Raw genomic sequence first — 22659 nt, forward strand, 5'->3', positions numbered from 1 at the left:
TAGTCAAACTCAGATTTCGGTTAGCTTCTGATGAGCTAATAAGTTAAAATACATGACGGTAGACAATAGAAAAGTTGTAGAATGTTACAAAACCAACTTGCTGAAGCATCATTAAGGGCTACATTGACAAACGTTACAAAAAAGTAGAATTTTGCTGGAAGATTTCTTCAGAAATATGTGAAAATACATTATGCCCTTCTGTAGCTTCATTCTAGTATAGCAATTTCTAGTCTAGCAAGGCAAATTAATACATACCTGACGTGAGAACTATGCAACAAAGCAAGATGATTCTTCCAAAGGCAAATATAGGATAGACAAGACAGTATCTAAGTATTATACTGTATTATAAAAAGTGCAACGTAGGTGGATGAACTGGTTAGCATAAATAACTTTAGAACTTTGACAGAGTATAAGTTAACCAAGACCACTTTTTTTTTCCAAAGTGACTGTGATTTCAGAAGTACAGCAATTGTAAGTTATCATATACAAAGCAAAGATCTAATTCCACCAAGTTTAAAAATATTGTTTCTTTGAGCTTTGTAATCCCCAGCAGTAAGAATTGAAGCAAATGCATTGCTTGATTCCACTTAATTGTTATTTTTCTCAAAGTTTAATTTCTGTGCAATGTGTTGTCTGAAGGCAATTAATATGTTTCAGAAAACCAAAGCCAGCTTTTCTTTTTTTTTTTTTTTTTTTAAGAAGAAGAAAATGCTACAGTTGTAGTAGAATATGTCCAAATCCACAATTGAGACTTTATAGCAATAAACACTCCCCTTATTCAGAGAAATTAGAAATACTTTCTCACTGAGCTTATTTTCTTAAGCAAATTATTCAAGTTCAGGGAACACAAACTTGGGACGTAAAAGTTAAGTGTTTAGGGTCAAAATCACAGCCGAGAAGCCCTTTTGAGAACCACAGAACTCATTAGGTATCTGAATTCATGTTTGTACTTGAATCAGAAATCTTTTCAAGCTCTTAAGCTTATGCACTCACACAAATGGCTCCACCCAACAGCCATTTACATCCCCAGAAAGGCCAGAACCACCAATGTAGTGACTCATGAACTTAGAGGGAAGGCAAAATCCCACCTTGTGTTCCCTGTCCTTATGGCTCCGTCACTTAGCTACAGCCTGCATAATGCAGACGAGAGAGCAAGAATGCCATAGACGCACTGCCAGGCTACACAGATAGCTATATAAAATAGATTTATTTTATTTTCTTTTTTTCCTGTCCTGATGTTCTGTGTCTCATTTTTCTGTCACCAAAGTAGTCCAATTTAAGACATGTAAACTAGCTTCAAAATGTAGTCATGTATTTTGCAGTTGTTATTATCACTATGATTCTTTTCTATCCTTTCAGTTCTCGGAACAACCCTATTCTTTCTATGTTTGATCTTTTTTTGTACTAATATTTGGACTCATTTACTTGTGTCTAGTGTTTCCACTAATCTAGCATCACAAAATGGAACTATGTTAATTATTTAAACGTTAGTGCTTGAGAAACTCCACTAGCAGTCTCCTTCCAGCTCAAGAATTCTTTCCTTAGCACAAACTACGTCCATGCCTCATTTAACATGTCTCTAATAATACAAGTTTTAGTAAGTAGGTTTTTTTAGATAGAGCCATATCAGAAGCATTTCTGAATTAAAACCAGAAAATAGATACCATCGTTACCTGTTAAAGGAAAACAAACTATTCTTTCACTTACAGAAGAAGCTAAAGGTTTCTGACCTCCATGTTTTTAAATTCAGAGATGGCAATAATGTCACTGAAGCATTTAGAAAAGACATAAATAACAGATACACAATTGAAAATGGGAAAGTATACCAGAGAACATGCATGACCACACACCCCTCTTAGATGTGTATTCCTATAAGAAATAGGTACAGCTCTGCCCATGCATGGAAAGGGAAATTCTTTTGTGTGGACATTTCAAGGTGGTTTGGACAGAACAAGCTTTTATAATAATGCAAAGCAGCAATTTAAGGCAGCATCCAGATTTCCCACTTAAAGGAAATACAAAACAAACAACCCCACTATGCTGTTTTCTGATATACCAACCTTATTCCCCTGATGGAGGAGGCTGTAAAATTCCATTCGTGAATCTGTTTCTGTAAAGATCAAAGAGGTATAATCAACCACAGTTTAACCTTGATATACTATTGAAAACAAAGTCACAGCATGGAAGCAAAATATTTTTTTTCCAGAATGTCTCTTTTCCTTTCTCTCTTTCTTCCCCCCAGATTTCAAATAAAATGGATGTATAGGTAAAGAAAGGTCATACATTACTGTTCTATTCACTTGAGGAAAAATGACTAGAAGAGGCACAAATGGTGGAAGTAAAAGCTGCATTTCTTCATATAAAATAAATTTTGAAGAACAAATCTTCAAGTACAATTTACCAAACATTACGTTTTGACTCAATACATCAACATTTCATATTAAACATGGAGCAGACTATGCCCTACTCTTATCTAGGATCAAAGGGAAAGGGAGCTTTATATATCTTCCTAAGAGGTATTGAGCCAACAGCTTTGGCCCAGGGAGCACACTGGAGGCAAAACAGCATCAGCCTATACCTAGGACTGTAGCCCTCCACAAATCTCTCACTAATACGTGGATCTTATTTAACACCGAGAATTTGTTCCATAAAGCTGTCAGACACAGTCACTCAAAGTAGTAAAGCAGAACAGTGTACTGCAAAAGAAGTTCACAGATCCAGGCAATTGTGGTCTTCTCTTCTCTAACATGTTTCCTTTCTGCACCTTGCCTCTCAACATTTTTAGTCTATTCTCCATCTGCATTTTTCTGATATTAAGAAGGGATGGTGAAATACATTCCAGATTTCAAATCTTTCAATGTGAAACTGAAGTTATTTCTCACTTGCAAGAAGTTACACTGTCCATGACTCTGCCTACTCCTTTCCTAATCTCCGTTGTTTCATCCCATAATCCAAGGTTTCAAATATTTAATCTTTTGACACTTACTTGTCACAGGCTGCCATTCTAGTTTCTGGTCTTATAATTGTAAAAACTTCAAAATGTCTAAAAAATTAAACACAATACTGGGCTTCATCTTTATTTCTTATCTAGCTTTGAGCTTCATCTTCATAAATATCACACAATTCTAGTGAGAAATATTATGAGCAGAACAAATAACCCAAGTGCTTCTAAGAGATGTGGTCAAGATAAATGAAAGATGAACTAGAGGTCAAAAACAGTTGGGTTCTAATCATAGTCCCTCCTTTTACTTTGTCTGTAAAAAGTAAACTTTCATATCTGCACAAAAGAGATATTGAGGCTTGTGCTTCACACAGAAGTAGCAAACTTCAAATTATTATAAAGTGCTCTAAAATCTACACATAAAAAAGTACAACAAATCAGAATACATGAAACACATGTGCTGGTAGTTTTACCATTTCAGTAGGAGAGACATGCCACAAAGAGAGAGATCTCTCATCTGCTTCATTGTTGATTGAAACATATGCAGGCTGGTAGACTTTAGTTGGTTCTATCACCAAAACCTGAAAATAAAGAATATTTGTCCTTAATAAACCAGTGGCTAATACACAACAATATTTTCAGATACAGGCAATGGGTAATCTCAAATTGAGGCCTAAAAAAATTTCAGGAGGAAAAAAGAAGGGCAAGACAGGGCATGAAGAGGCAGTGTTCCTATGTACAACAAAACAGTGATCACTATTTATTGTATGAGACTTAAAAGTATTTCTTAGAATGTTTTTAGGATGTTGGGTTAAATGTTTTATATACGGTAAATATTAGCAGAATACAAGGGTTTAGTTCATGCAATGAAATAACAGGCAGTTGATTATGTGAGTATTGTGTTTAGAGTCTTACAATTCTTGTTATACCCTATCCAGAAACATAAGAATACAACACTTGATTGGATGTAACATCTTACTGGAAATCTCAGGCCATTAGTTGTTTCTTTCGTTGCCTCAAAAATTATATCTAGCCAGAAAGTCAATCTCTCTTGTCTAGGAGGATGTTCTATGGCGAGTTTCTTGAAACGCTGAATTAACATCAGATTCTGAACTAATGATTTCAAGTACCTAGAATATATCGAATTGGTGAGTTTACAGAGAAAAACAAAATGTGACCAGATTCTAAAACGGCTTAATTTACATATACATCAAAAAAATGAATGGCAAAATTAAATGTACTTTAAAAGCTACCATACTGGAAATAATTGTGTTGATTTTTACAGATTTCTGGAAATAATAGCAAGCTTAGTCAAAACCTTAAGTCATAAACTCACATGGATGTTCATTAACATCTTTGTTCATGTTACATGAGTAGTTATATAATTACATGAGTAGCTATATGGTGATTAGAAAAGGATGTTATCAGCTAGAAGATGATGGGGGAGGGAAGCAGCAGCTATCTTAGCTCTAAAAGAACAGTTTCACAACCTTTACACGATTGTTTCACAAGGAATCATCACTGATTTCTTATAAAAGATGTGCTTCAATGCAATATAAACCCAACAACGATGAGTAAATTTCTTTCTTTCACCCTTCCTTCCCAAAATAATGAATAAACCAGAATATAAAGTCAGAGTTACAAACAATCTAAGATGGAAAAAATCCAGATAAATTATCCTAGTGACTATAAGAATTTTTAAATCTGTGAATTTCCCCATAGTTGGGTACTTGAGCTACAGCCTTCTACCACATACCACATGGGAGGTTTCAGCTTAAAAAGTTTCTCTGCTGCTTGTACTGCTTTACCAACGTCATTAGCCAGCATGCTCACACTGAAGAACTGTCCAACATCCCAGTAATTATTCATTTTTTCTAGGCTTCCTTTTCTTCCCAATAAGCTGTTTAACCGTACACCTGTAAAATTTCAATTAAAACCTTATTTTCTGTCAGTAGAAGACTAATAAATATTTTCACTGCTAAGTCTATCAGTAAAAGACGAAAAGACTTGATTACACATTAGTGGTAAAAGTAAAGTGGAGCAAGTCTTCCCCAGAGAAGAAACAAAACAAGACAAAACAAAACATTGCCCAACGTAAAGACTGGGTCTGCAAATAACATTCCCAATACAGTCCATACAGTCCCAACTCCTGCGACAATGCTGGGAAACCTCTTGCATTATCTGTCTGGGCTATCTTCCTCCTGTTTGTCAACGTAAGCTGCACATCTCTGTGTCCTCAAGATCCATATCTACTGCAAGAGATCAATGGCTAAAGGCTCTACACACGTCCACCCCACACCGAGGTCAGGGGAATGATTTAAAGCCACCTTTGCATTCTCCCCCTTTAAGGTTCAAGCATGTGTCTATTGCAACCCATTGCCAGAGGCATTTTGTTTTCTTCATAGGGAGAAAGGCAGAGAACCTGTCTGTGGCACTGTGTGTGGATATTTACCTATTTTTCTCAGTTCCATTGAACTTTCAAACCGTTGTCCTGCAACAAGTAGCAAAATTGCAAGGTTAATTCCAGAATACAGAGTTGACTGGAGTTCAAATCCTTTGCGATACCTGCAGAGAAGAGTCAAGAGCTCACACCTCTGTATAGAAGAACTGAAATACTGCAAAGTTTTGGTAGGTATTTTAAGCTATTAATTTATCACAAGGACAAAAAGGCTAGTTGGTACCAATGGCACTTTTTGCAAAGAGCACTTGAAAGAAAGTAGCTTTTTTCCTTATGATGAGAAAGAAAAACTTCTACTTAGTTTTATGTCTTGCCAGCTTGTGTGGTTTTGTTAAAATGAAACAAACTGATTACTGCAAAACTCTAAAACACAATAGAACCTAATTTTATTATATTATTCATATGAGAAAAGCAACAAAAATATTATTCTTTAATGCAAGTTTTTTTTTTTAAAGGCTTAAGCCCTTTGTTTTCAAGCTTCATTTTCATTAAGGGAAACAGACACAGCTGATGGGCTGAATGCACGCCACTAGCTGGTGCACAGTGAAAACATCCATCTGAAACTTTTATGGTAACTACTACCCATCCATGTTTCACTAATAATGTTGAGGGAGGAGAAAAAGGGGAGTATTTCACAGAGCACAAACGCACATTGCTAACATTACTGTACTCAGCAGTAGTTTATATGATTCTACAAACACTGATGTGAACAGTGTGTTGAGAGCTTGTTTGCACATGCGTGCCTTACTATCTTAAGAAAATTCATAATACAGTTTATCAATACTTTTCCTTATATACAGTAGATCATTGCATTTCCTGAGGATCAGTATGGCAATCATCCTTGCATAAAGGACCACTTTAAGTCCCATGATCTAATTTGTATTTCATTTTGGCCTTGAAGCATATTAATTATAATTTTTTTCTACAAAGATCTGGGTGGATGAAGTTTATCGTTCTGTATTCATGATAGCCTATAAAAAGAAGCAAGGAAATACCTATCCAAAGATCGGGTGCTCAGTAAACCAATTAATCAAACAGAACCCTGAAGAAAAGAGATGAGTGGAACAACTGATTTTCTAATTCTTACAGCCCTGCTTTTCATAAACAAAAGTAAAAGTCTGAAAGCATTTTAATACAGATTTTTTTTTTTCCGTTACCAGTCAATGGCATGGTCTCGACTACTGGTATCTTTACATTCAGAATCAAGAAACATATCCTTGTAGATCCTCCCACATAAGCAAAACATATCGGGAGCAGGGTGATCACACGTCTGCAGGACTTGAAGCATAACTTGTAGTGCCTTCTCTCTGTCACCTGCATTATTTCTTCTGAAATCGAATACAGAGAATAAGAGTTCAGATCTGAAACAGTAACTTCAAGATGGTGGAATGACATTATCCCCCATCTGTTCCACAACCTGTCATTCATTACTATATGCAGATTTGCCTTTATTTAAACTGATTATGATTGTTGGTTGATTTATAAAAAACAGTTGTTTTGTTTTGTTTTTTATACTACCATGGGACTCCTAGCTGACATAAGAACCGATTTAAGCCCAGAGCTCCTCTATGATAAAAAATCTGCCATCTAACTTGATTCCTCCATGTATAAGCACACAGACTCTGCACATCCTGCAATAAGAAACAAGTGCTTGTTTAGTGTTCATTCCTAAAAATACTTAAAAACTGGCCATTTCAGCATTTGAGCTGACAGCTCATTCTGCCATGCCCAAAGCTTGTAATCTTGAATCGAGTTGACCCAGAGCCAATACGAGCCAATGCTAAGTAAAGCAGAAGCCAGGTCAATCCTATTTTAGCCAAAAGAATGAGAGCTCAATATGGCGACTTTTTGTTCTTCCCTTTACCTTCCTGTTTAAGTGTGGAATTCATTATTTACTGCAAAGAGTCACCAAGAACAAACAAAAATGTCTATTTGCAAGAGTAATGTAAACACAGCTTAAGAGTTTAATAGCCTCCTGAAGACATTTTTTAATCATCAGAGAGATTCAAAATCTTTACCAACTCCTTCTTATAACTGTTTACAATTTTCTAATCCCTACCTTGGTATCCAGGAGTGGGCTTACAAGTACTATGATAACTTTGTCAGCAATAAAAGTAGCAGATAATGGCTTCTGGTAAATTTATTATTTGCATGCCCTGAAAGGATTAATATTTACTGTAAAGTGGCTTAGTTCCTTAGGTAACCAACTGGTGCAATAAGACCAATAACACATTTGTAGCAAAATTCATGCTTCTGTGCACTCTAAGTCCTTGAGAACATCTAATAAGATTAAACAGATTTGTAGCTAGTTGTGCAAGCTTTATCCTGCCTTTGATGTCATTGTGTAAACTCTCACAGCGAATACATGAATATTTTTTAAAGCATTTTTTTTCTTCAGGTTGACTATTTTTCTGAAATTAATACTGGTCTTCTCTAACGAGCACATAAGGAGAAAGTATCTTTTCTTCAGTTCTACGAGAAATAAACAGAAGTTAAAAAGTGGGATAAATCCATTACACAGGTCTGCATACTCTAACGAAACCTGTTCTGAACCAACTGAATTCTCTCAGTACAGGCACCCAAGTTTCACTGTTGTTAATATGAACACGCAGAAATCTGAGTAAACACAGCTTAGAACAAAATTGAGCCCTAAAATGTAAGTCCAACAGCTCCCAAGTAACATGTAAAATAGTCATGTAAGTCAGCACATGTGCAAGCTTTTGTTGAAAAGAAATACACAGCTAGTGTGTACCTTACAGCACTTTAGCATGAAAAAGAAACTTAAAAATTCACTGCTTTCCGTTTAGAACAAGCTTTGACTCAACTCTGCCTTGTATGAAAAGATATGAATAAAATTGAGAATATCACAGTATCACAGTATCACAGTATGCTAGAGATTGGAAGGGACCTCAAAAGATCATCTAGTCCAATCCCCCTGCCAGAGCAGGAACACCTAGATAATGTTACACAGGAATGTGTCCAGGTGGGTTTTGAATGTCTCCAGGGAAGGAGACTCCACAACCTCCCTGGGCAGCCTGTTCCAGTGTTCCATCACCCTCACTGAGAAGAAGTTTCTTCTCAAGTTTAAGTGGAACCTCTTGTGTTCCAGTTTGTACACATTACCCCTTGTCCTATCATTGTTTGCCACTGAGTAAAGCCTGGCTCCATCCTCGTGACACTCCCCCTTTATATATTTATAGACACTAATAAGGTCACCCCTCAGTCTCCTCTTCTCCAAACTATGGAGACCCAGCTCCCTCAGTCTTTCCTCATAAGGGAGATGTTCCATTCCCTTAATCATCTTTGTAGCTCTGCGCTGGACTCTCTCCAGCAGCTCCCTGTCCTTCTTGAACTGAGGGGCCCAGAACTGGACACAATATTCCAGATGGGGTCTCACCAGGGCAGAGTAGCGGGGAAGGAGAACCTCTCTCGACCTACTAACCACCACCCTTCTAATACACCCCAGGATGACATTGGCCTTCTTGGCCGCAAGGGCACAGTGTTGGCTCATGGTCATCCTGTCGTCCACTAGGACCCCCAGGTCCCTCTCCCCTACACTAACAGGTCATTCCCCAACCTATACTGGAACCTGGGGTTGTTCCTGCCCAGATGCAGGACTCTACACTTTCCCTTGTTATATTTCATCAAGTTATTCCTTACCCAACTCTCCAGCCTGTCCAGGTCTCACTGGATGGCAGCACAGCCTTCTGGCGTGTCAGCCACTCCTCCCAGCTTAGTGTCATCAGCAAACTTGCTGATAGTACACTCAATTCCCTCATCTAAATCGTTGATGAATATATTAAATAATACTAGTCCCAGTACTGATCCTTGAGGCACTCCACTAGTTACAGGCCTCCAACTAGACTCTGCCCCATAGACTACAATTCTCTGTCTTCTCTCCTTCAGCCAGTTCACAGTCCACCTCACTACCTGATCATCCAGTCCACACTTCCTCAATTTAGCCGTGAGGATGCTGTGGGAGACTGTGTCAAATGCTTTGCTGAAGTCAAGGTAGACCACATCCACTGCTCTGCCATCATCCATCCACCGTGTTATTTCCTCATAAAAGGCTAAGAGATTGGTCAAGCATGATTTCCCCTTGGTGAAGCCATGTTGACTGCCCCTCATAACCCTCTTATCCTTGATATGCCTTCAGATGGCACCAAGGATAAGGTGTTCCATCACTTTCCCAGGGATGGAGGTGAGGCTGACCGGTCTATAGTTACCTGGGTCCTCCTTCTTGTCCTTTTTGAAGACTGGAGTGACATTTGCTTTCCTCCAGTCCTCAGGCACCTCTCCCGTTTCCCAAGACTTGGTAAAGATGATGGAGAGTGATCTAGCAATGACTTCCGCCAGTTCCCTCAGCACCCGCGGGTGCATCCCATCTGGACCCATGGATTTATGGATGTCCAGATTGCTCAACTGGTCTCTAACCCATTCCTCATCGACTAAATATAAAGAGGTGTTATGTACTGATTGGAAAAGCATAACTTTAAAGAAAAAAATACAATGCATAAAGCAAGACCCTGTTTAAAATAGGACGCCATGCAGATTAACACTTCTGGACATCAAAGGATGAACCTGTACACACCAAATACAATACTAGGAGCATTTCAAAGGACCAAGCCTTAAATAAACTGGGGACTCAAAACTGAGTCTTTTACATGAGAATGAAAAACTCATCATTAAAATATATATTAAAATAAAATTTAGCACATGACAGATATACGCTAATCTAACAGGATATTATTAAAGCAAAAGTCAGTTTAGGTATCTTTATATTAAACTCTGTTTCTCACAGCAGCAGAATTTGATACCCACTGGGCAATAAAACCCCAACATACCAATTACAATAATCTACACTTTTGGGAACGGTTATTGCCTTCTAAAGCAATCTCAAAAATAGGTGGCTAACCAAGGAAAACATAAACACACACCCCCAACCTCCATCCCCAAAAAACAACCAACAACAGAAAAATCATGAAATGTAGGTGGCAAGGAACTTCTCTAAGTCAATATAATGAAAATAATAGTCTCGGATAATATGCAGAACCTATTATGCTGGACCATTTTCATCTATTTCACATCCCACACTTTGTCAGATCTGCATGTCTGAGAGCTTATGGCTTCAAGGTGTCTTGAAAGAGGTTTGTGGTATTATCAATACAGTAAAAGAGAGTCCCTTAAATCCTCAAGGCTGTAGCACTGATATATATTTTTCTCACCCAATATCAAATACATTAGCTTCCCCACCCTCCTCAGACCCCATTTAAAGCCACACTAGAGGGATTCACAAAAATGAGGGTTGGAAGGTACTTCTGGAGGTCAATAGAATCTCCTTCTCAGAGCAGGACCATCTCCTAGCACTGTATGACAGCAACCTTGGCTTTGCCTGAAAAGCTGAATCGATTAAACCTCCAAGGATGGAGATACCACAGCCAGTGAAAATGGGTTACTCTTCATGGTTTGCCTTGGGTTTGGGAGAGTGGTTTTTAAAACAGCTGATCACAATCTGAATGTTCTTTCAAAATATAGTTTTACCTTTACAAAATATATTTTAATGGTAAATGAGATAAAAAAGAAAAAAAAAGAATACTACTACAATTTATATAGAAGCATTGAAACAAAGCATACGCCTTGGGTAAGCTGTTAATAACTTTTTTCTCTCCCACTGGTTTCTTTGTGAGCACATTTTAGTTCTCTCTCTACAAACCTTGACTTGTGAAAACTTGCACAGAAATGAAATAGAGAAAATCAGTCTAAATTACGTGAAGACAATAACATGAAAGCTACCGCCAGTGATGAAAGAGGTCTGAGTTACTTATAAATACTAGGGCAATTATGAAAATATCCTAGTGCTTAATAAAACACTACCAAAATCCCCCCACAAGCAAACTGCCAGGAATTAAAAGAAAATGGACAGAGACTAAAAATTAAAAACATGATGGTGCTTTTTTACAAATACCCGGCACACCAGCCTTCAATACCGTGCATAGTTTTAGGCTGTATTTGAAAAAGAAACTGAAGTATTATGATTAGGAAAAAAAAAAGTCAAATGAAGAAAAGAATGATCAATGGTATGAGATAGATAGTCACTGTATGAAGAATACTTCAATAAACTAAGGCTTTTCAGTAAGACATAACTATAGAGAGATAAATTAGTCTTAATGTTCTGTTGCCAGTTCAGTTTTGCCTGGTAGTTTATATTCTCCAGAAACTGCTCACTGATTTTCTTGTCAATTTGGTAATTTGCTCATCACAGTGTTGCCATGAGTTATCTGGCTGCTTACTCTGCCATGTGTCTTTAATCACAGAAGCAGTCTTCTCACTTTCCTCTCTACACAAGCCTCCTTCATCTGTCTCCCCAACATAACCAACTGTCCACTCCTCCTTTACTGCTCTGAATCACTCTGTAGGGCTACAAACCTAGCACATCATAAAAATTAAAAAGCTTAGCACATCATAAAAACTTTTTTTTTTAAAGCATGTGCACATAAATGCACAATGTACTGAACAAACAACTGAGGTATGATCAAGTTACAGTGCAACTTCAGTATTTTATCAGGTGTTCTAATTGGCTGGTTTCTACCCCATCCCACCCTGCTGTCATATTTTGTCTTAATCCAGTGGTGGAGTCAGATATTCTTATTCACAATGAGAGGTATTCAACTCAAATACTTTCCTCTGAAGCCAAGGGACAAGTTGTAAAATGAAGCAATACTGCTTCTTCAAAAAGCACACTACATTTAAAACGTTGCTGTTATTGAGTAGTTGCGATGGGATTTTTTTCTGTCTCTCGCCACCCTTTTTTGTTTCTCAACACTCTCCCTCTCAGAACAAAGCTGCTGTTCTGTGACTTAGCAACTTCAGTCAGCAGAATTGAGGCTTGGATTTAGAAGCCCAGATGTACTCTGTGCTGGTGAGACATGTTTGCTTGTTTCCATGGGGGTACAACTACACCACCAAGCAGTAAGTCCTAAAGAATGCCCTCATGCTCTTTCCTTCTCTTGTACCTGCAGCATCCTCATAGCTATTGATATTTAAGGGATCTGAGACATTCTTAGATAAAAAATTTGTACCTGTTAATGGAACCAGAAACACTCCCTCACAAATCAGTCCTGTCCCCATCCACCACTCCACAGTTCTCTAGGCCTATACCCCTCTGAAGCACAAGCATAATTTGATGAGGTTTGCTACTGTTTGCTCAAGCTTCCTGTGAGTTTGTACTAATGGAGAAAGGTTACAAAACCAGCAATCAATTTATTTGCAGAAAGCAGAATCTTAACAAATCTATACCCTTCTTCCCTTCTAAAATTTACTTGACAAACACAAAAATTACCACTGCTGCCTCAGCAAATCCCCGAGATGCAAGCTGGTGGAAGCAGTGGGAATATTTAGGGAGATCTATCGTTGTGCATTTTCCTGTCTTCATACTCTTCCCCACATATGTGCTACTGACCACCGTCAGAGACAGTCTAGGACCTAGACTAGAAGGAATTATGCCATGAGCCAGTGTGGCCCCCCTTACACTGTTTCTCTGCCCTAGCTCTCAAACATGGTCCAGAAATCTTATTCATATCACAGCCTCCCCCTGGAATAACTGCTGCCTTACAGCAAAATCCAAATTCTCTCTTTTTTTTTCTTTCTTTTTTATTTCATGGCTTCTTCCCCCCAGCTCATTCCCGCCCCCCTCCCCCCCCCCCCCCATTTTTTTCCCCTAATCCTTCTCTCCACTTGCAGTCATTATACTGAGTCCTAGTTTTAAATATCCCCAAAACAAAAATTCTTCCTGCCTCACAGGCTGGTTTTACTGGCTTTAAAGCATTGGCATGGTTAAAGAGCCAGAATTACACTCAGTGAACCAACAAAGTTAACAGGAGCACCATGGATTTCACTGGGACAAGAATTAGCTTTTTCTGTAAGTAAAAGCTGATACAATCCTTCCACCCTTTTGTTCACATCTTCCCCTGTATGGCTTGTTTCCATCTGTCTAGATGGAGAAGACTATATACCATATAGAAAACCATATGTCAGTGAAAAGTAATTCACTCAAGGAAATCCACCTTTGGTTTCCTTTGTATTTCATGTTAACTTACTGATTTGATCTTCTCTACTACTTTAAGGCCTCTACAAGCAAACAGATTTCCTGAAAAGCAATGCAAGGGGAAATAAAGCATAACAATTGGGAAAACGTCTCTCATAAAGTCAAATACATTAAGAAAAAGCAACCTGTTTTTTCCACTTTATTCCTATATGACTCTTGGTTTTTTGTTATTTCTGCCTCGAGGCAGTTACCAATAATTTACTACACATAATTATGATTAAAAATACCCTGATCTCACTGCAGAGGAAATGGCAGTCAGACAACTTAATTGATTAGTATAAATACCACCTTTCATAAAATTAATTGGTCTTCATATATGATACTGAATTCATTTATCATCACATACAATACCTTTGCCTACAGTATACACAATTAATTTAAAAATACGTTTTTTTTTTCATTTTCTTGCATAAAATAGGACACTATTAGTTAAGTATACCCTAATGGCTCCATGGCAGGTGATCTGAATTGCTACTAACCATACAGAAATCTACAGAAAAAAAATATTTCAAATAATGTCTTACTTATTGAGGAATACAACTCATTTGAATTAGAGGCATTACACCAGCACTCTCACTTAAAACAAAAACCTAATTTGTGAGTTAAGACATTTTACCAAGGATGCAATTTGATTGTATAACCCTCAATATTTGAAATAATGAATGAGGAAAACAAGATCCTGAATAGGGCCTTCAGACTAGATCTAAATTTGCAGTTCTTCAGTTAGTTATGACAATGAAAAAAATAGCTTTCTTTTTTTTACCTCATATACACTTCAGGTGCTTCATGCTAGTCACTCATACAAAATGAGGAACCCTAGGATGTGTTTTTCACTAAGTCTGAGTAATTGCAGAACAGAACATTTTAAATAACCTAGTGTTTTTCAATGGGAATAATTTCCTATGGCTACTATTATTCACAATTACTAGTGATTTTCTCCTTGCACCCTGTTATACCCTTCACTTTATAATCACCTTTTTTATTATTGTATTGGAATATGTTGCTTGTTAAAACACAGCATGCTGAGTTAAATATTAGTGACTGCAGCTGCCCTTATCTTTAATATAAGTGAAGATAGAACTGCCTTGGAAAGAGACTGAAGTCTTCACAGCTCTGGCCTTATGCCAGGGCTGGGTTTTGTTTTAAAGTCTACTCTGTTTTGAACAGAATTTGGCATACCCTTTGGTCTCTTTACAAGCTTCCAGAACTTGGTAACTTGGTAAATAAGGCCAACTGGAAAAATACTCAAAGATAAGCGTACTGGAAATCATTGAAAAATTTGCTGTGAAGCCCTAAATTCATGAAGCAGATCCTAAGCAAACAGCCAGCTGACAAGCACACTTAATATTTAAATCAACTATATAAATAAAACTCAACTAAATATCTGTACTTTATCTACTATATTATACTGCAGCAACAGGAGATAAAAGAATATAGAACAAACTATCATCTTTTTTTATTACTCAGTTAACCTTATTACATCAAGTAAAATTCACAGAAAAAGACTGCAAAACTTTCCTCTCCCACTGGCTTTGATCATGTTTTGTACTGTCCATGTGCTTAATGTACTCGCTCAATGCTTTCAGATAATTCAAGACAATATAAGCCACAGAATAGGAAATGGTTCATTTGAGTCTAAAATTATTACAAGAACATATTCTATAAACTCTTATTTTTTTTTTTAATCACAGTTTATTGCTTTCTACAAAAGACTTGGTAAAAATAACAGTAGGGTTTTTAAAAAAAAACACAAAACAAACCCCAACAGTAAGTTTTTCTTTCACTGTTTTGCTTTGTTCATCGATAAAGGTACTCAGCAGAACTCAACCATAAGAGCAGTACATGAAAGAGCTCATTTGGCGAGACCCAGGTTGTAAGGCCAGCGGTACTAACCTATGTCAGTGTTACCTACTGTGGCTGTAACTTGCACAGGAAAGCAGAGTGGACAAAAGTAACAGTGACATGCAAACCATGGCACAACACAAAGGAACCCCTTTAGAATTGTGAAACTCTCAAAGTTTCAGGAAAAAAAAAAAAATGGAGAGAGGGAGATTCAGGTCATCATTACAATGTAAATTCAGGCCCCATATGTGTACTTGCCAATGTAAAATTAAACTGTGTGATCAAGGGAAGGACTTTGTGTAGGTGTGGTTTAGTTTAGAGGAAACATGACTACTGGTCCTATCATACATGAGCTGGTTTTACTGTGAGGTTCTGCCATGGACTTTCATTCACTACTGTTGTTGAGGCCTCTGCTTTGGGAGCTGGGATGGAGGTAGAGTAGAGGCTGGAATACACCTGAGGCAGCTGGAGGCCATCCTGCATGACTGTCTTCTAGCTTTCTGCGTGTCCTTTCACTCAAAGACTTGCCACAGAAATATGCAGTCCTCATTTTATAGGAGCACCAGCCTGAGAACCTAAAGGCTAATTAATAAGGTTGCATTAACATTAATTGTTGAAGACAATGGGATTCAAAATATGTTTCATTGTGCTTCGTACTTCAAAAGCCAAATCACTGTAGACACCTCAATTTGAAACCTTTAATTAGTGAACTTCATGTATCTGTATGTTAGTTCCATGTAAATGGAACATCACTCTTCTATTTCTCCATGATATGGTTATAAATTACTTAGGTATTGCAGCAATAAACATTAAAGGACCCATTAGGAACTAATGATACTTCATGCATGGACTGGAGGGCTGTGCCATACAATAAATGTGTTTATTTATCATATGGCACTGTTATACCTTTAACAAGCAGAACACAAAATACTGAGATACTGACCAGGTGACCTCCAGCTATTCCAATGCACCACACCAGGCAAAGCTCTCAAGGAGAAAAAAAATCAGACAGCTGTCAATTAGACACACATTTAAAGCAGAAGAAATAACATGGCAACCTTAATTCAGAAATTTCTTAGCTTTCAAGAATCTAGAACTACAATAACATCCTCTCCTGGTGGCTCACATACCTTGTCTTCTTACACAGTGCTTGCCTCTCAGGCAGAGTATACCTGAAGCAAACAGCCATCTACCTCTGAAACACTCAGCCCTCGATTACACAGTATCTTACTTCATAACAAAGCTGTGAATACAAATGTTGAAAACATTCAGGTTGCCCATTTGGGCTCAACTTATACCTAAAGATATGTTCCATTCTATGCCTAAACTAAGATACAATCAGACCTAAATCTCAGTTGGGAGGTAACAAGGAACAACATCTTAAACCAACCCATGTCTGTTTAAAAAAAGAGCACTCTACTCTGCTTGTATGTAGACTAAGAATTAATTAGCTTAAGACACTGGTAGAGGAATGGCCTTTTGTTCCCTCAGACTTCTCAACAAGCAGCCAGGAAGGTGACCTATTTAGATAGGCCAGGCTTGGAATCAAGCACAAGCCTGTAATTGCAAACATCCTTTATTAGGTTCTGGTATTAAAGTGATGGCAAATCTAAGACATGATCAATGCTCTGCTCTGAAATGGAAACCAGGGATGAAGACTGTTGATCTAGCAGAGAATTGTGTTTAAAAACTTGCTATGTGAATCAGGGTACCAGAAATTAGCATTAAAATGTCTGCCTTCACTACATATGTTAATAATAAGTGCTTTAGCACATTTCTGCACAGTACTTTGCAGGAAGGCCCAGGTTTTCTTTGCTCATGATCCAAGTCAGGTCAGACTGAGGCTGGCTCTGAACCAGAAGACATGCCGCTAGGCTGGAAGGGTTTTAAGACTGAAGTAAAATATCCCTGCCCCTTCCCTTAGCTCAGCTTGTTAACTTGAACTCAACATGAGTGTGGTACAAACTGGATTTGTGTCCACCTGATGTACCAGCAAAGACCAGATGCCCCCAGAAGAGACTCACTATCACTTGCCTGCCACATTGCTAGCTCTCTACAGTATGAGAATAGCACTGACTTGAAAATGCTAAGTGAAATTCACTGCCAACAGATCTCAGTTGCAGAGCCTAAAACTAAATAAAGGAATGACTTTTTCTGTTAACTATGGTCACAGGTACACCTTTGTAATGAAATTAAGCAAACATTAACTTCTGCAGGGTCAGATATTCTTACAGATGCCAATTCTGTTTTCTTTATGATGCATTTTGCTCCTGGTAGGCTCAATCAGTTGTACTGAATAACATTAATATTGTTTTTTTATACAGAAATTAATAGAATGGTAAGTGAAAACACTGTTCTGTGTTTTTATAAATAGATTCTGGTAGAACTTACTAAAGAGAATTTGTTTTTAAAATAGAAAAAGTGATTAAAAAATACCATGGAAGTAAGATGGTAAAAACAACACTTCCGGAGTCATTTTAAACTAATTGGACTTGTTCTGAAAATTTTCAAGTCTTAACTTTTTACTTTTATCCAGCATTTTGTTTTAAGAAGGAATAAACACCTATAGAAGCTAAATTCTGCATTCTTACTAATGGAAAACTGGTCATTTAGTTTACAGAAAAAACTTTTCTCTGGGAATGTTTAAATTGTTCCCAGAAGAACACAAGGAGAGTCATGCTGGTTCAGGCTAGTGATCAATTTAATGAAACCTGTTGACGGGGTAAGCAAATTCATAGCAAGTAATTTTGTCTTGTCTTACCAAGATGCTATTGTCATTGCCAAAACAGATGTTTTAATGGCATGAGGGTCACATGGTGCTCAAAATACAAAGAATTTGAAGGCAAGGAACTTGCCAATTATATTATGCACATCTAAATGTGCACAGTAAGTTTTAAAACTTGATCAAATCAAAATTTGAGAACAAGGCACAACCCTAGCATAATTCTTACTGCCAAATTTAAGAATCTTAAGTTCCTGAAATAATTAAAAGTTGGACAAACTTCCTCTGAAAAATAGGGCTAAATCCTTTGGGTTGACACCACTTCTCAAGACATTAAAATGATATCTTAAGTAGACTTGCATTTCAGAAGTTTTATAAGATCAAGCCTGTGATATTTCCATTCAATAACAACAATGAAATGCAATAATAACAGTAACAATTACATGTCAAACACTGGTTTCTATTTTAAAACACTGCCTTGTGTTGTACGTTAAAAATTTTAGCCCACAAGTGCATTTTTTCCTTCATTTTTAAGCAGTCTAATGAGAAAATTATCTTTCATCAGAGCAAGCTGCAAACTACATAAATAGATTCTCTCTGTCTTCATCTATTCAGATAAAAATTTTCTGAAAGGTACACTTCAGCAGAACAACACAGCAGATTCAGTAGATGGCTAACCAGCTATGACTTAATGGTCTATGATACCAGAGAGAGAATACAGATACTCTTTAATAAAACCCAACAAACCTACAAAAGCTGAACTACATGTAGGAACCATATTCATATACTTGGTATCAAGAACTAAATACTAATAATTTCTCCCTCTTCTTATAAAAAAGTCTTTGTCATTATCTATATTTGGGTTACGGTTCCAAGCATGGGTCTAGTTATCTTTTTCTGTGAGGTATTTGGGCATTGTTTTTGACACCTGATATATTTATTCTTGCAGAAGTAATTCTCATTGTAATCAAGTCACTTTCCAGAACTTGTTTTCTTTTTTAATAAAAAAGCGTAATTTTAAATATCTTTTAATTCCATCTTTCAAAAAACATCACTATAGCTAGCTGTCACAAAAGCATGGACATTAGAATTATGAGGAGTATCAGTCGTACCCTATGCTGTACATTCTATATATTCTGTATTACTCATTACTACATTCTTTCAAAGATCACTTTGAGCTATTTGCCGCTGCATAATTCAGATACTTACTCAGCCTATCAACAAACTACTGGACCCTTTTGAAAAATAACTGGTTTACCTATTTTTCCTGTAGTTCCCTGAACTTCCTGCTGGAAAGTTCTTCTTGAACTTCCCTGTGGGAATGTACTGCATTCTTTGTTGCTGGAACTTGCATACGGTTGCATAAGACTGATTTTTTTTTTGAAAGAACACATTCTAGAAAATACTGTGAAAAAGCTGTTCTTTGACACAGAACTGATGCATTGATATCCAATATTTTCTGAGTAATGATTTTACACTTACTTCTAAGTCTGAGGAAAATGGCACCAGACATTACCATTTTCCATTAAATGCCACAGGAACTGCTTTTCTAGACACATTATTGAGTTCTTAATGCCTTTGACATTTGCTTAGTAAAGCATAGCTTCACTAAGGGGAAATCCTGCCTGACCAATTTGGTGGCCTTCTATGATGGGGCTACGGAACCGACGGACAGGGGTAGAGCAGTTGATGTCATCTCCCTGGACTTGTGGAAAGCGTTCGACACTGTCCCACACGACATCCTTGTCTCTAAATTGGAGAGACATCAATTTGATGGATGGACAAGAACTGGCTGGATGTCCGCATGCAAAGAGTTGTGGTCAATGTCTCAATGTCTGGCTGGAGACCAGTAACGAGTGGTGTCCCTCAGGGATCGGTGTTGGGACCGGTCTTGTTCAACATCTTCATCGCTGACATGGACAGTGGGATTGAGTGCACCCTCAGCAAGTTTGCCGATGACACCAAGCTATGTGGTTCGGTTGATACCCTGGAGGGAAGGAATGCCATCCAGAGGGACCTTGACACACTTGTGAGGTGGGCTGATGCCAACCTCATGAAGTTTAACCATGCCAAGTGCAAGGTCCTACACCTGGGTCAGAGCAATCCCAGGCACAGCTACAGGTTGGGCAGAGAAGAGATTCAGAGCAGCCCTGTGCAGAAGGACTTGGGGGTGTTGGTCAATGAGAAAATGAACATGAGCCGGCTTCAGTGTGCGCTTGCAGCCCAGAAAGCCAACCGTATCCTGGGCTGCATCAAAAGGAGTGTGACCAGCAGGTCGAAGGAGGTGATCCTGCCTCTCTACTCTGCTCTCGTGAGACCTCACTTGGAGCATTGTGTGCAGTTCTGGTGTCCTCAGCATAAAAAGGACATGGAACTGTTGGAACAAGTCCAGAGGAGGGCCACGAGGATGGTCAGGGGACTGGAGCACCTCCCCTATGAAGACAGGCTGAGAAAGTTGGGGCTGTTCAGCCTGGAGAAGAGAAGGCTGCGTGGAGACCTCATAGCAGCCTTCCAGTATCTGAAGGGGGTTCATAGGAATGCTGGGGAAGGGCTCTTCATTAGGGACTGTAGCAATAGGACAAAGGGTAACGGGTTAAAACTTAAACAGGGGAAGTTTAGATTGGATATAAGGAAGAATTTCTTTACTGTAAGGGTGGTGAGGCACTGGAATGGGTTGCCCAGGGAAGTTGTGAATGCTCCATCCCTGGCGGTGTTCACGGCCAGGTTGGACAGACCCTTGGGTGACATGGTTTAGTGTGAGGTGTTCCTGCCCATGGCAGGGGGGTTGGAACCTGATGATCTGAAGGTCCTTTCCAACCCTAACTATTGTATGATTCTGTGATCCTGTGCCATCCTGATGCTGCTCAGTGCTGATTTTTAGTTAGATTGCAGATCACAATTTTTAATAGCATGTGGATTTTATCTAACCAGTTACTTTTATTACTACATGTGATTTTATTTTCATAAGATCTATTTTCTACAATGCAAAATTAATATAAATCCTTTAGAAAAAAAATAACTATTGTACATACGCACTGCAGACATCTGTAGCTAACCAGAAGAGTTCAAAAATATTTCTGTGCTTCTTAATCTAGCAAAGCACCTGTAGGTCCAGATCAACTTTCAAGGTGCCTTTCAAGGAAGATGTATCATGAATGTGTATTCATGAATCAAGCTTGTTACCTATTACTTTAATATCTCAGCCAGAACTCTATCATGCTAAACTTTTCAAGGTGTTCAGAATAATCAGTATCTCAGGATAAACAATCTCAGCCTGACCAAGAGTCCATTGCTATCGCTGGAGTCTTCCACAATTACTCAAGTGGCCTTCGGAACAGGTTCACTCTCATCACGTTTCTGACAAAATCATGGTTGTTGGAAAATAATTATTTCAAAAGTTACAAGCTGTCCTGGTGCACAGGGATTAAAGAAAAAATGACTACAGTAAATATCTGTGTGCAGAAAGGGAAAAGAATTTGGATATTATCTGCCCTATAAATTTATACATAAGCCCACACTGAACAGGAATAAAATGAAATAACTTCAATCAATCATCCTTACCTATTCAATGCAAAAGCATAATGAAATTTGATGTTGTGTTGATCAGCCAGATCACAGGTAGGAAGCATTTCTAGTGTTTCTACCAGCTTCACCATAGCATCATAGTCCTGTTATGAATTAAAAAAGAAAAAAAAAGAAAAGAAACTGAAAGCAGAGGAAAGCATCACTAAACTGAAACATATCATGACTGCTAGACAGTATCTCAGGTGACCGTTCCTAGAAGACTCAGTGAAACAGCCACAAAATCTGTGTAAGGAAATGAACAGGGATTTTGTCCATCCATGTCAGTACTTGCTTCTTCCTCATTTCAATGCCACTGCCCAAATTACTGAGTCCCTCTGGCCAGTTTGATCAATTACACTCCCAGCACTGGGAAGAAGGGTGATGAGCCTGGCTTTTTCAGGCCTTTACTGAGGATTTCTGGTGAATGACGCTTCATCAGGTCATTGCAGACTAGGGCACAGTTCATTCTGCAGCATGTCAACTGGTTGTGCATACATTTTGATTTTTCAGGGGTAACTTGCATATACATTGCTGAAGAGGGCAGTTTACTGACATCAACAAATGGCTTCATGTTACTTGTTTGTTGAAAATATGTTTTGAGACTATTACATTTCTCAAGGAAGACCACTCAAAGGAATGCAAATAATCACCAGAGCTGATCAAAATGAAGCTGGATGAAGTGCTGCAGGAAAATATGTACCACCTCAGAGTGGAAAGTTGGGTAATGCAGGATGATGTGGTCACCCAATGCTCTCATGACCCATTTATACTTACAAAATAACCAGCCTAACAGCCTTCTAGTACCTAAAGGGATGCCTACAGGAAATACAGAGAGGGACTTTTTCAAGGGCATATAGCGACAGGACAATGGGGAATGGCTTTAAACTAGAAGAGAGGAGATTGGGACTGGATATTAGGAAATAATTCTTCATGGTGGTGAGGCACTGGAACGGGCTGTCCACGTAGGTTGTGGCTGCCCCATCCCTGGCAGTGCTCAAGGCCAGGTTGGATGGAGCTTTGAGTAACCT

The 22659-nt window shown here is 38.2% G+C and overlaps 1 protein-coding gene across 12 annotated transcripts in view; it reads right to left on the reverse strand.

Moving 5' to 3' along the window:
• The window catches only part of MAP3K15 (mitogen-activated protein kinase kinase kinase 15), a 91183-nt gene that overhangs the window by 25135 nt on the left and 43389 nt on the right, over nt 1–22659 (reverse strand). For all 12 annotated transcript variants that reach the window (XR_009961803.1, XR_009961804.1, XM_062603722.1 and 9 more), the window contains 7 exons: nt 21629–21735; nt 6557–6727; nt 5394–5506; nt 4698–4857; nt 3921–4071; nt 3415–3522; nt 2061–2110 (listed from right to left, as the gene is read on the reverse strand). Coding sequence is in view for 10 of the 12 variants with exons in the window: in XM_062603722.1 (XP_062459706.1) it covers nt 2061–2110; nt 3415–3522; nt 3921–4071; nt 4698–4857; nt 5394–5506; nt 6557–6727; nt 21629–21735 (860 nt within the window). In the remaining 2 variants the exon portion in view is untranslated. The remainder of the gene's footprint in view (nt 1–2060; nt 2111–3414; nt 3523–3920; nt 4072–4697; nt 4858–5393; nt 5507–6556; nt 6728–21628; nt 21736–22659) is intronic.

This window comes from Pezoporus occidentalis, unplaced genomic scaffold (assembly GCF_034315485.1).
Source record: "Pezoporus occidentalis ecotype Australia unplaced genomic scaffold, CSIRO_AGI_Poc_V1 ctg81, whole genome shotgun sequence".
NCBI classification, from domain to species: Eukaryota; Metazoa; Chordata; class Aves; order Psittaciformes; family Psittacidae; genus Pezoporus; species Pezoporus occidentalis.